This window comes from Trachurus trachurus (genome assembly GCF_905171665.1).
Source record: "Trachurus trachurus genome assembly, chromosome: 7".
NCBI lineage: Eukaryota > Metazoa > Chordata > Actinopteri > Carangiformes > Carangidae > Trachurus > Trachurus trachurus.
The window spans coordinates 12,466,548-12,478,757 of record NC_139901.1 but is presented as its reverse complement, the minus strand read 5'-3'; the positions used below and the strand labels follow the sequence as shown (position 1 = coordinate 12,478,757).

General features: G+C 41.6%; 2 protein-coding genes across 2 annotated transcripts; one reads left to right on the top strand and one right to left on the bottom strand.

Moving 5' to 3' along the window:
- Positions 1 to 1,154: 1,154 nt before the first annotated feature.
- Positions 1,155 to 5,508, top strand: otud3 (OTU deubiquitinase 3). Its single transcript, XM_083974723.1, has 8 exons — positions 1,155 to 1,289; positions 2,224 to 2,524; positions 3,008 to 3,156; positions 3,590 to 3,702; positions 3,817 to 3,939; positions 4,133 to 4,265; positions 4,483 to 4,670; positions 4,759 to 5,508. Exons 2-8 carry the CDS (start codon positions 2,319 to 2,321, stop codon positions 4,924 to 4,926), a joined length of 1,080 nt encoding a protein of 359 aa, XP_083830849.1. The 5' UTR covers positions 1,155 to 1,289; positions 2,224 to 2,318; the 3' UTR covers positions 4,927 to 5,508.
- A 3,533-nt stretch (positions 5,509 to 9,041) lies between these two features.
- bcas2 (BCAS2 pre-mRNA processing factor) lies at positions 9,042 to 11,918 on the bottom strand. The gene is made up of 7 exons (XM_083976293.1): positions 11,732 to 11,918; positions 11,115 to 11,207; positions 10,949 to 11,019; positions 10,116 to 10,277; positions 9,973 to 10,023; positions 9,808 to 9,888; positions 9,042 to 9,726 (listed from the first exon to the last, which is right to left on the bottom strand). The coding sequence occupies exons 1-7, from the start codon at positions 11,822 to 11,824 to the stop codon at positions 9,600 to 9,602; spliced, it is 678 nt and encodes a 225-aa protein (XP_083832419.1). The 5' UTR covers positions 11,825 to 11,918; the 3' UTR covers positions 9,042 to 9,599.
- Positions 11,919 to 12,210: the final 292 nt, after the last annotated feature.

The following is a 12,210-nucleotide window of genomic DNA, read 5'->3' as shown; positions in this document are numbered from 1 at the left end:
GTGATGATGTCCATACAAATAATAGTAAGTCAGTGATGTAAAAAGCAGAATCAGTCATAAATATGTTCATATTCTATTTTAGCCTCATGTCTGCCTGTAACATAATGATTTGATGTAGGCTACCCCCACCCCTCTCCATACACACACACACACACACACACACACACACACACACACACACACACACCTAGAAGCATACTGTACATGTGCAGTATAAATGATATGTTGTCCACGGTTGGGTGATTGCTCTTCTGTTCCACTCAGGTGACTGACGCTGATTGCTGCACATGCACAAATGCATGGATAACCTTCAGGCCATTACATCTGCTTGCACACAGTGCCATCAGTCACTGTGGTCTATAATAAACCACATACCCACTTACATCTGCAGATGTGTGCCCTGTTTCTTTTAAGTCAGCTCGCTCAGTAAAAATGTGTGTTCTTTTTTGCTCTATTCTTACAAAATAGAATAGTCTTACTGCACTACTGTTTTTTGATGCAGTTTCGTGTCTTTGGGCTATTGTCTTTTTGTCTCACTGTGTCTATGGCTTTTCTACATAGCCAACATTCTGTTTATTGCTTCTCGGCCCACTCCTCCCCCACATTTTATTCTCCAACTGTGTGGAGTAATCTGAAGGAGTTGCTGGTGAGTAGATTTTCTACGAGCAAGGTGGAGTAGAAGTTGGAGGGATTTTCAGATGCAAAATTTCTTTCAAAATGTAAATCAGCCTCCTCATCCTGAGTCACAGTCTGTAATATAAAATGACTCAGAGTTTTCTGACTTGCTGCAATTATCAAAATGATAAATAGTTCTTAGTTGTCTGAGACCACTTTAGGTTATGATAAAAACTAATGGTAGGCCTAAATAAGTAAAAAAAAACAAAAAAAACAAAACAATATATAGCCTAAACATAACAATTTTTGAACATGTAGAGGCTATTGGTTTATTTATATAAGATGAATAAATCAAACAAATTGTAGGAAAACATTTAGTTTTTTATGTAAACCATCTTCTAATCGGAGTAGTTTGATATCTTGGATATGGATATCTTTATACATGCAGATGATGTGTGAAATAATGTATAGATACCTGCTACTTTCGACATCCGTTTGCAGTTTTTTCTTTTTCTTTTGACCCATTCCCGCTTCCGTACGTTTTGACGCACACGGAGTTACGTAAGCGGAAACTGAGTTGTAAACAAAAACGACAATCATTACATTTCCCTTCTGAGCCAAAAAACACAAGAAACGAAATAACGACGCATCTCGTCGAGCGCAGCCTAATAAAGGCAAGTACCAGTTTGTTCACTACGCTAAAGTATTTAGCTGCTCACTGTGTAGTGGAGCTACAGGCGGGGATAAATGGTTTATGTAATATTCAACCGTTAACGCCAGCTAGCTGCTCAGCTAATTGCTAGCTGTCGAACTTACGTTAGCAAATCTTATGTCGATAATATTGCATTAAATCAATATTATCTAGCAGAAATCTAGTACTAGTTATTACGTAGTGCTAACGTTAGCTCGTTCTTTGTTGGTTAAAGTTAGAAATGTCGACTTGTTGGTCAACTATGTGATGAAATTAGTCGAAGTGTTGTTTAGCTTCAAAAATGACGACACGGGAGTAACGTAACGCTATAAAATGAACTCCTCACCGTGACACACTATTGCCACGAATAACAGCACCTCAAAACATGTGAAAGATACTGACTAAAGGTGTTGGACACAGTTGTCAATTCGTCAAACATTTCATCATACAATATTTCACTTAGGGGAACAAGACATGATATTCACCTGCTCCCACTACAACACGCTGTGCAGAGCTCCTGTTTGCTGCGAGATCCAAGAACAGATCAGACTGAAACAAACTGCTTCTTCATCCGTCGATATTATCTTAGTCTGACAATATCATGCGCTGATACATACGAAAGTAACTCGCGGCTCAGTAGATTTATCCATAAATGCCGTATAGTCCAATAGTCTCAGCCTGTAAACGTCACATTTCCTTATGTATTTTGGTACAATGTCTTCTACATCAGAGACTGTGGCGGTATGTTTATGTCTTGCAAACTCTTAATTAACAGATTGGTTTGCTAGCTGAAATGACAACCATGGGATAGATACCATAAGAAAACTACAATACATATCTCATAACATATCCTGAAAACGTGTCCTCTCTTTCTCCTCTCCTCCCCACCTCTGTTTCTCTGTATTTTTTTAAAACAGGTTCCAGATGTTTGGCTGTGCTTGATGCAAGTGCTGGGTCGTTACTGTGAGAAGACATTTGGTGTTGTAGGCCTGCAGAAACGACTGCAGCCGTCATGTCAAGGAAGCAGACCTCGAAACCTGTGCGCAGCAATAAAAAGAGTGAACTGGAACGTAAGAGGGATGAGCGGGCTGCGCGCCGGGCCATTGTAAAAGATCGCAAGAACCGGCCTCAGGATGGTGATGAAGGAGCAGAGTTTGTCAGTTTCTCCAATCAGCTTCAGGCACTGGGGCTCAAGCTGAGAGAAGTCCCTGGAGATGGGTAGGAGACAGAAAAAGATTGTGTTGTGACTGTGTTGGTGCAAGCGCCACTGATACTGTAACACATTTCCCTTAAATCATATAATACACAAAAAGGCTTAGCTTCAAGCTGGCAACAGCTGTGTCACCATTAGTAACCAGAAGACACATAACATTTCCAGCCTCTGTGTCCACTTCCCCTTTGTACACAGTCAGTAACAATATGTTGTTAAGTAAACTACATCATTTTTATAGCTGTGTGGCTGCTGCACATTAAAGGAAAATGTCACTAGAGCAATAACTTGTCAGGGCTCATCCGTCATGTTTATTACTGGGCCAAAGGTCTGGGAAGCTTGTGTTTTGCAGAACCAAAGTTACTCTTATTGTCCAAAATCCAAACTTTTGCATCTAATGTCAACTCTAACATGGGCGCCTGTGAAATGTTAAAATGTCCTGATAGATTTACCTGGGAGAGACCTTAGTCTACTTCTTCATTTGTTTGCAGAAACTGCCTGTTCAGAGCCTTAGGCGACCAGTTAGAGGGTCACTCCCGGGGTCACCTGCGGCTTCGCCAAGAGACTGTCCAGTATATGTCGTCTCATCGACAAGACTTTGAGCCTTTCGTGGAGGACGATGTGCCCTTCGCACAGCACTGTAAGAAAATGACCTAGTCTGAGACACAGACTAAATCAATGACGGAAATAAAAGCCTGTGATCAGATAAGAGGCTTTGACCAGGACCTCATTAGCAGTGAATAAAATCATGAAGTTTCTTTGAATGAGAAGTTCTTTGATATCAATGGGAGACCATTTTGACCAACAACTATGTGCTGACCCCTGGTGGTCAGTCTGTCTGCTTGCAGTGGACAGATTGAACGTGTCAGTGGTTCCCAAATTGGGAACCTCCAAGACAACAAGTACAACATTTAAAAAACATATTTTGCTTCACAAATAATATTTATATTTCCATACTTCCCTCCACCCTTTGCTTCTGTAGGGCACCATTGAAAGTTACGAAGAAGTTACGCTGTGTGATCACTGCGTAGGTTTACCTTTGTGAAAACATGTTTTTGTTTCTTTCCGCCCAGTGTCTAACCTCTCTCAGCCTGGTACATTTGCTGGGAACGACGCAATCGTGGCTTTTGCTCGCAGTCAACAGGTGAAGGTGGTCATCCATCAACTGAACACACCACTCTGGGAGGTAGGGGCATGCAAAAGCTTTCAAATTACACCATGTAATTACCTGTGCCATTAGATATGCTAGTTAACAGCCCTTGGTACAATTCACAGTTTATCTGTTGTGTTTTCATGGCAGATCAATGGTGCCGAGAAGCAGGTGTGCAGAGAGCTGCACATCGCATACCGCTATGGAGATCATTATGACAGTGTGAGGCGGACTGGAGACAACTCTGAGAGTCCAGCTCAGCTCCGCATAGAGGTATACTCCAGTGTACAAACCCCATACATCAGATGAAGTTATGTAGTAACTTGCAGGCCTGCTTGTTTAGATTTCTAGAGTTTCTCACATTTAACACGTATATGTATATGCTTAAGTTTTGTTAGAGCTCCCCAAATGAGACACCCTTTAATGGTGCATTTCTGATGATTTTTCTTGCCTTTGCTGTTGTCAGAACATGCAGAATTCACGAGGCCAGCAGCGTGAGTTCGGGGACGGTCAGAGGGACAGACAGAAAAATCCTTCCCCCACTGCCTCGGAGGAGGACAACGTGATCCTGAGCTCCATCAAGAATCGAGGAATCCAGGGTCAGAAGTTCAACTTGACTCATTAGCTGCAGGAAGATTTAAACAGTGAGGGCAAAAGAGCAAAAACTAGAAATCAACTTAGTCACACTTCCCAAATTTAATTTATAATCACAATTATGAGCTTATCTGCTCAGCGACAGTTTCAGTTCACTAAAAAAAACTCTAATTCAGTAGACTGCTCAGTTGCTCATGTGTTTGTTTGTGTTTTCTGTCTCAGGTGATGAGGAGAACCTGCTCCAGCTGAGCGCGGCTACCATCAACGCTGAATGGCTCGTCGGTTCTGTGCTGGGTCAGTCCTGCCAGGGCCAGTGCGCCTCGGGATCCTGCTCCGCCTGCAGAGCTGCAGCCACAGACTGCAGCGACCAAAGGCAGTCAGCAGAGGGCAGCAACGTACAAAAGCTCAAGGTGGAGTAGCTGACCGGCTTCTTGTTCCGTCACAATCTAATGCCACAGCCTGACGAGACAAACATGTTTATTTCCTTCATCCCCTAAGGTATCGAACAAGCAGAGGAAAGAGCAGCAGCGGCAAGAGAAGAAGAAGCGCCAGGAGGAGAGGCATCGGCAGAAGTTCCTGCAGGGAAAAGGAGGAGGCCAGGACCAGAACCAGAACCTGCCAGATGCTGTTACTTTAGTACCAGCTCTCAACACTCTCAGTATATAGACTGGAGCATGGCCAAGATTACCTACTGCTACTCTAGCTACTGGTGGCTGACGCTGTCCACAAAGTTTTTGCACATAGTCAGATAAGATTCAGTCACAGATGATGACTTTTCCTAAAGAGAACCCTATAGTTTCTTTCCAAACAAACAGTATAACGGTGCCTGCAAACTCGTGTGTGTGTGTGTGAGATGCGTGAAAGTTGTAAAAGACAAAGAGTGAAAGAGCACGGCTGTCAGTATTTTCGTTGTTTTTTTTTTTATTTAGTTCAATCCCTGGTTAGTGTTGGTGTATGTAGAAACTCTTCAGAGCTGCTCTACCTACCTACCACGCTACCTTTTGGCCCCCTGCCTCCCCACCCTCTGTCTCTATGCTGGACATCTGGCTTCCCCACGACAACCATGCAGATAATCTCGTGCAGCTGGGCTTTTTTGATTTGCCACAGATTGAGTTCACGTTTAATCAGATGTTCAGATCGTTTGAGTTTTTTTTTCTCGATCTGACCGAAGATGGAAGTGAAGACAGAGCGGCAGATGAATGATTGTTATGCACACTGTGTAAGGAATGTGGCAATAAAAAAAATTAATAAATGATAGCTTACTCTGATATTATATATTGCACATTTTCCAGGGTGACATGTTGCCTTTTGTAATTTCCCACAGTGCTGGAGAAAATGTCAACACAACTGACATATCAGGCACATATTGGCAAGACACTAAGGCTTTACTGTATACAAAGGTTTTATCCACCTCATGTCATTATTAACATATATAGTCCTTGGGCCAAGACCCAAAACATATCAGTATCACCTGGGAGGCAAATTCTAGTTGTGATTATTTTATTCCTATACACCCCTAGATTAAATTTTGATATGATAGACTTTGTTGACTGGCAGATTTATAGTATTTATCACCTCTTAAAGTAATAGACTGTTGCTGTTCAAAAACGAAAAAAAGTGCCTTCCCTGGAAATCATCTTTCTTTCATCATATCCTCTCCTTTGGGTGTGAACTATTGGCCAGCCACAGAGACTTGTAATACTGTAAACCCTTGAGTAGTGTTTCAAGTAATTTATCTAATATAGGTGTAAATAAGCTTCATAATAAGCTGATTGTCAGGTCTAAATCATTGCAATGTATTTTCTAATTACAATAAGGATACTTTTTGACAAATTATATTTCTTCCCAATACCTTATTCAATTGGTGTAGAGGCAAGATAGATAGAATAGATAGATAGATAGATAGATAGATAGATAGATAGATAGATAGATAGATAGATAGATAGATAGATAGATAAGTCCTTTATTTTGGACAATGATGGACGCAGATCAACAAAACGTGAACAAAAGGTGGTGGATGTGAAAGCCCTGTCAATTAAGTATTTTTTTCTCACTTTAACAACTTTGGGCCTTTCTCAAACGAAATGTGGTGTTTGTCTCGCGCGCTCTCTCTTTTCACACTCCCTCGCTCGCCCTCGTATCGATCTGCATGGACTTGACAAAAACAGACGCGCTGACACCATGAAAATGAAACACTATAATTCCTGTGACAACTGGCCAAGGTGTCCCGGTCAGCCCCACGTGTCAATAACAGGCTACAGAGGTTCAGCAAAACGTGTGGGCACGTGAATTACTGTAATATTATCATTGATGATGTAGCACACGCATTGCCAGGGAAGGTCCTAGACCTTGAGCCAAGACCCAAAATTTCACATATCGGTATCACCTGGGAGGGCAAATTCTAGTTGTGATTAAAAAAAAACAAAAACCTATACACCCCTAGATTAAGTTTTGATATGATAGACCTTGCTGACTGGCAGTTTATAGTATTTATCACCTCTTAAAGTAATAGACTGTTGCTGTTCAAAAACGAAAAAAAAAGTGCCATCCCTGGAAATCATCTTTCTCAAATGAAATCTGGTGTTTGTCTCGCGCGCTCTCTTTTTTCACACTCCCTCGCTTGCCCTCGTATCGATCTGCATGGACTTGACAAAAACAGACGCGCGGACACCATGATAATGAAACACTATAATTCCTGTGACAACTGGCCACGGTAGTCCCGGTCAGCCCCACGTGTCAATAACAGGCTAGAGGTTCAGCAAAACGTGTGGGCACGTGAATTATTATCATTGATGACGTATGGCACGCATTGCCAGGAAAGGTCCGATCTGTCTGTTTAGACTGCAGATGCAGATATCCGATTTGTATCCGATTTATTTCCACATATAAGGGGGGGCGGAATTTAATCTGACAATATCAGATTCCATGCGTATTTGTCCCGTTTACAGGTTCATGTTACAGATCCGATCTGAGCCACTTGACAAACCACTTTAATGACAATCTGCCTATAGGGGAAAATAACAAAACATATAAAAATCTGCTCATATGAAAAGGCTATCATATTTTAATTTACTTATATTGACCCTAAAAACAATTTAGTATAGGTAAGGTTTTGCTCAAGTGATACCGGTATCTGGTCTGGCCCAAGGACTAATACAAGTAAAAGTAAAAAGTTATTTAACAACTTTTGAGGTAAAAATCGCTTTACATGAGTTCAAATGCAACAATAGAAGCAATAAGATAAAATGTAGGAGGTTTCACAGACTGACCAAGAGCCTGTCTGAATAAAAGTGTTTCAGCTTCATGAGGATGTGACCAGAGCATCTCTTCAGTGTCTAAAAGAGGTGAGGCGCCTCAGCTCAGTGAGCCTGATAGCTGAACAGCTTTGGGGCCCTGGTTGTCTCCATGGAAACTGGAAGATAACTAACAGATGCCAATCAGTGTCCCACCACTTACTGTGTGACGGAAATATCAAGCCCTTTTTTAATTAATAATGCTGTTATTTTGGGAAAACAGAGCCAGTGAATGTATGATGTATGGCTCTTCTGTACATTCCCTCAGACTGATGAGTAACCAATTAATGCTCCACAAAAACTCATACTTACTTCCAATCAAATACTGCTGTCCTAAATGGGGTCCATCATCCATCATCCATCCATGCATGCACCATGAATGACTGGTGCCTGTTTGTTTATGTTATTTCATGTTGTTGTAATATTACATTGGAGTTTCTGATGGTGGATGATTTCATGTGCAGCCATGTTGTGTGGGATTACCAGGGGGAGCTGTTAATGTTATTTCACCTTTGAAACCAAGACCTCTAACTGACTGCGGTTGATGAGCCACATCATGAGCATGTTCAACATCTGTGCCCTGTCTTATCAGTTAAAATATATTTACATATTTGACTAACTGCTATTCCTATTAGAGATTATCTAGCACGTACCCTGAGTGGTCAGACTGTTCACTGTAGATGTGTAATTACTAAACCAGCGTAGGTAAATGATTAAAAGCCTTTACTGTTGGGTATGCTGCCCTGGAGCGGCCTGACTGAACTGGGTGAGTTCCTCAACATTAGTTGAAGATTAGTTTGTCTAATCGGTCACTGGACATTTAATTCACATGGGGGTTAATAAATGACAAACTACACTCGCCAGTGCTTAATGGGAAACGAAAGCTTTGAGGTGGTTTGAGGTATGTTATCATCTGTTGGCTGCCTGTTTATCGCACTGGGAGTGGGATATGAATTATTTGAACATACTTCACCTTCATTACCTTCATGTTATAAAGAAACTAACCTGCTGTAAAGTAAAACCAGTGAGGTAACAGATTTCAGATCAGACTAAACAGAAGCTTTCCTAAGATGGATAACACATGTAATCCATGTGTTTACATGAGCAGGACCGGGTCATGCAGGTGCTTTGTAGCCTGAGAAATAATCCAATTCATACACTAGGAAATATAAGAAATGTTCATATTTATTAGAACAGCATAAAAAATGTAATCAATGGAAGTCAAGGAAAAGCTCACAGACTCAACAAACTATGTACACTTAAGTCCAAACACACTCCTCTGTGGGTAGACAGCCACAAAGACCGATACGTACGTGTATAAATGAGACAATTACACTTAGTCTGAAAAATGTGTTGCATTTATGACCTAATGATAAATGTTGATGCTGATTCAACAGCAGGACAAGAGGAATCATAAAGCCAGTAAACCAACTCCACGGAGCCAGTTACACAGTAACATCTATCAAAAGGTAGGTAGCATTAGCCACCATGAGTGGGTTTTTAAACCAAAACAAGTGAGGCTACGCTGAAGCAGCAAAAAGCATACTTGTATTGAATAAAGCAAAGGTGTGTGGCTTATTACGACTGTTCCTGAGAAGCTGACTAGTTTTTAAATCAACTGCGATAGTGTATGAACACTTCACAGGTGTGTAGTTGAGATTAAAATAAAGACCAAGTTTGAAGAAGGGTGTGTTATCACTAGATGGTCTCTATCTGTCTATGCATTTCACTTTCCATTTCTAAGTAGTTTGTGATCATTTTCTCTTGCACACTGTACATAGTCTCTCTTTAAACATGTACAATCCTTAGAAAAAAAGCTGCTTCATACCATATTTATATTCCACTGTGTTGTACAGCAGAATATGACGTGTCAGGTCTGCTGGAGTGTGTGTTGTCGTCACTGAGGTTCCTGGGCAGCTCCATCTGAATGTCACTGTGTTGGATGATGCCATTTCAGATCAAATCCTCCCCATGGAAATGTGTCCATCCTGTGGACCTTTAGTCCTGTGAGTCTTATAACACCTTATCGAAGCTGCTGCTGCTGCTCTAGAAGTCCTGTCGGATATTCTCCTTGTTCTCGTCTCCCTGCTGCTGCCTGAGCTGAGCGACTTCGTTCTCCAGCTGGACGATGGCCCGCTCGATCTCATAGTTCTTGCTCACCAGAGATACCCAGCTGTCGAGGGACAGATACCGATGTTAAGACAGAGGGAAACGGAACCTGTGTTTGCAACATGTAGCTCTTAGAGCAACTTACTTTGACTCCAGCTCTCGCAGTTTGCCTCCTCCTGCCAGCTGATCGTTCTTACGCTGCCAGTTTATATCCTGGATTTGTTTCCTGTGAAATAACAATTAAGTGATACTTCTAAATGTGGAAAACGTTTGATGACACAAAAAAAGAATAGTTTTGATGATCGTTCACCTGAATTTCTGCAGTTCCTTTTGTGCCAACTCAATCATCATGGCCAAGTTACTGCAGGAGGAAAACAAAGTAGCATGTTGTCATTCTTTGGACTTGGTTTGTCACCCGGTTGCTCTTTGCGAGAAAAGGCTGCTGTTACATACTCATTGTAGACTTTCCATGCGTTGGTTCCATACTGTGACATGAGCTCCAGGTTCTCAATGCGGACCGCCTGGTGCTCCAGCTGAGCCATCGAGTTGTTGACACACTCCTGCCACGCTGTGATGTCGTTCTTCTGTCCTGCTGACGGCGCCGGCAGCTCATATCTCCACAGGGAGGAAGAGGTGAAATGATCAACATTTGGAGCCACAGAGAGAGAAAGACAATAAGGCAATATGGCTCAGCGCCTGCGACAGTCAGAGCTTAGTCAAGGGTCAATGCAATATTTTAGTAATGCCTTGAGGGAGTTATGGCCCCAACATTAACTTGGACAAAACGATGTACTAATTTTGGTGGTCAAAGTTTAAAGTAACACTTGTTGTGTTCGAGGTAAATGCAGAGACATTATTATTTCATTGCGTGGTGAATGTGCAGGTCACAACTTGTCCACCAGAGCATTTTGGAGTTGTTGGATTGTGTATTTGATGAGTTTGATGAGGGAAACCAAGAAATCCCATTAGCCTCCGTAGCGTAGCTCTAAGCAGCTCGCGGCTCGGGCCGTTCTGAAAATAGCTTGCACCGACAAATAAAGGAAACAAACCTACTGCTATGACTATAGGGATTATGGGAATGGGCCAATTTGCCAAAATGTTGAACTATCCCTTTAATGTTCTTGTGACTGCATTTCACAAGGAGGAAATGTCATCACTTCTGTCACACTGTGATCTCACAAATCACATTTCTTGGCCAAAACTTACAAATGATGACACAATTTGACTCAAATCCCTAATATAAAGTTAAAATGAAAGGCAAACCAGAGAAGTGAAACTGTCTTTACCTCTTCATGCTCAGAAGGTCCATGGGCTGTCGAGCTGCAAGCCGTTCAAATTCATTCCTCATGATTTCTGTCTGAAGGGGCAAAAAGAAATAAGACATTTTATGTTATTTCTGTCACACTGGTTGATGCCACGGAGAAAGTTGCAGACATGGGAGGAGTTTATCACCTCAAAAGTAGAGAAGTCGGGTGTGGGCAGGTAGCTCAGGTAGTTCTTGGTTGGTCTGTATCTCCTGGTCTCCTCCTCAACCAACGCTGCAGCCTGAAAGCCCAGATATTTACTTTATACATTTAGTGCTGAACTTCCACACATCCACTGGTAAAGGTGAAAATCAACCTAAACTGGCAGGAGGGATAATCGAGCTAAATATGGGTATTTAACTACAAATGGACATTTACTATTTTCTCCACAATCATACCATTTGGGATGGTGGAAAAGAGGCAGATACAACATTCAAACTAAAAAACGAACAATATAGTCAGAGACCTAATATGGACTGTACTGATTTGACTCCTTGTTTATAAGCTCATTAAAAGCGTCTTCAGCCTCAGTACACAATCTTACTAAGCCCACTATGCTGCCTATAAGTTAAAGTGAAACACTACCTGTCCAATATGTATGTAATGAAAATAAAAATAACAAATATGTATAATCCGGATATGCTGTTAAAACAAACTTTGAGCTGATTAGAAGTACTTTTGATCTCCCAACATGACTGCAGCATGGTTAGCCAAGGTAGCTAACCATGCTGCTCAGCGTACAAAGCAAGCTGTCTGTTTACTCACCGCCTCTCTCACGCCCGCTGCATCATAACCTTGGTCAAAATACGGCAAAGCGTCGACAAACACTTCACCAGCCACTGAAGCCGTCCCGGCCATGTTTACTCAGTCTGTACTGTAACGTTACTGGTTTTATTTCCCTCTCAGCCGAAGCTCTTCTCCAGGAAGCTAACCAGCTACCGGCCACAGTTTCCGGTCTACATCTTTCAAAATAAAAGCGGTAAATGAGTTTCTGATTGCGACATCTAGTGGAGCGGAGGCCAAGTCCTGATGCATACAAACCATGAAACCATAGACTGTAAAAAGATACAAACAGTGAACAGATGATTTTTTTATGAAGTCCATCTGCATCTACACAAATGATCCACACATATCTTTGATTTATCGAAAATTGAGCCTACAGTGCATGAAAACGTTTGACTGTAAACATCCAATTCTTGCTAAATACATTTTCAATCTTCCTGGAAAAAAATGACAATATTTTG

Coding starts and splice junctions, on each gene's coding strand:
- otud3 (XM_083974723.1), top strand. CDS start 2,319: ATGTCAAGGAAGCAGACCTCGAAACCTGTGCGCAGCAATAAAAAGAGT. Junction 2,525..3,007: donor AGAGAAGTCCCTGGAGATGG/GTAGGAGACAGA, acceptor ATTTGTTTGCAG/AAACTGCCTGTTCAGAGCCT. Junction 4,671..4,758: donor GCAACGTACAAAAGCTCAAG/GTGGAGTAGCTG, acceptor TCATCCCCTAAG/GTATCGAACAAGCAGAGGAA.
- bcas2 (XM_083976293.1), bottom strand. CDS start 11,824: ATGGCCGGGACGGCTTCAGTGGCTGGTGAAGTGTTTGTCGACGCTTTG. Junction 11,208..11,731: donor CAGCGGGCGTGAGAGAGGCG/GTGAGTAAACAG, acceptor CTGGGCTTTCAG/GCTGCAGCGTTGGTTGAGGA. Junction 9,727..9,807: donor CTGCGAGAGCTGGAGTCAAA/GTAAGTTGCTCT, acceptor GTCCCTCGACAG/CTGGGTATCTCTGGTGAGCA.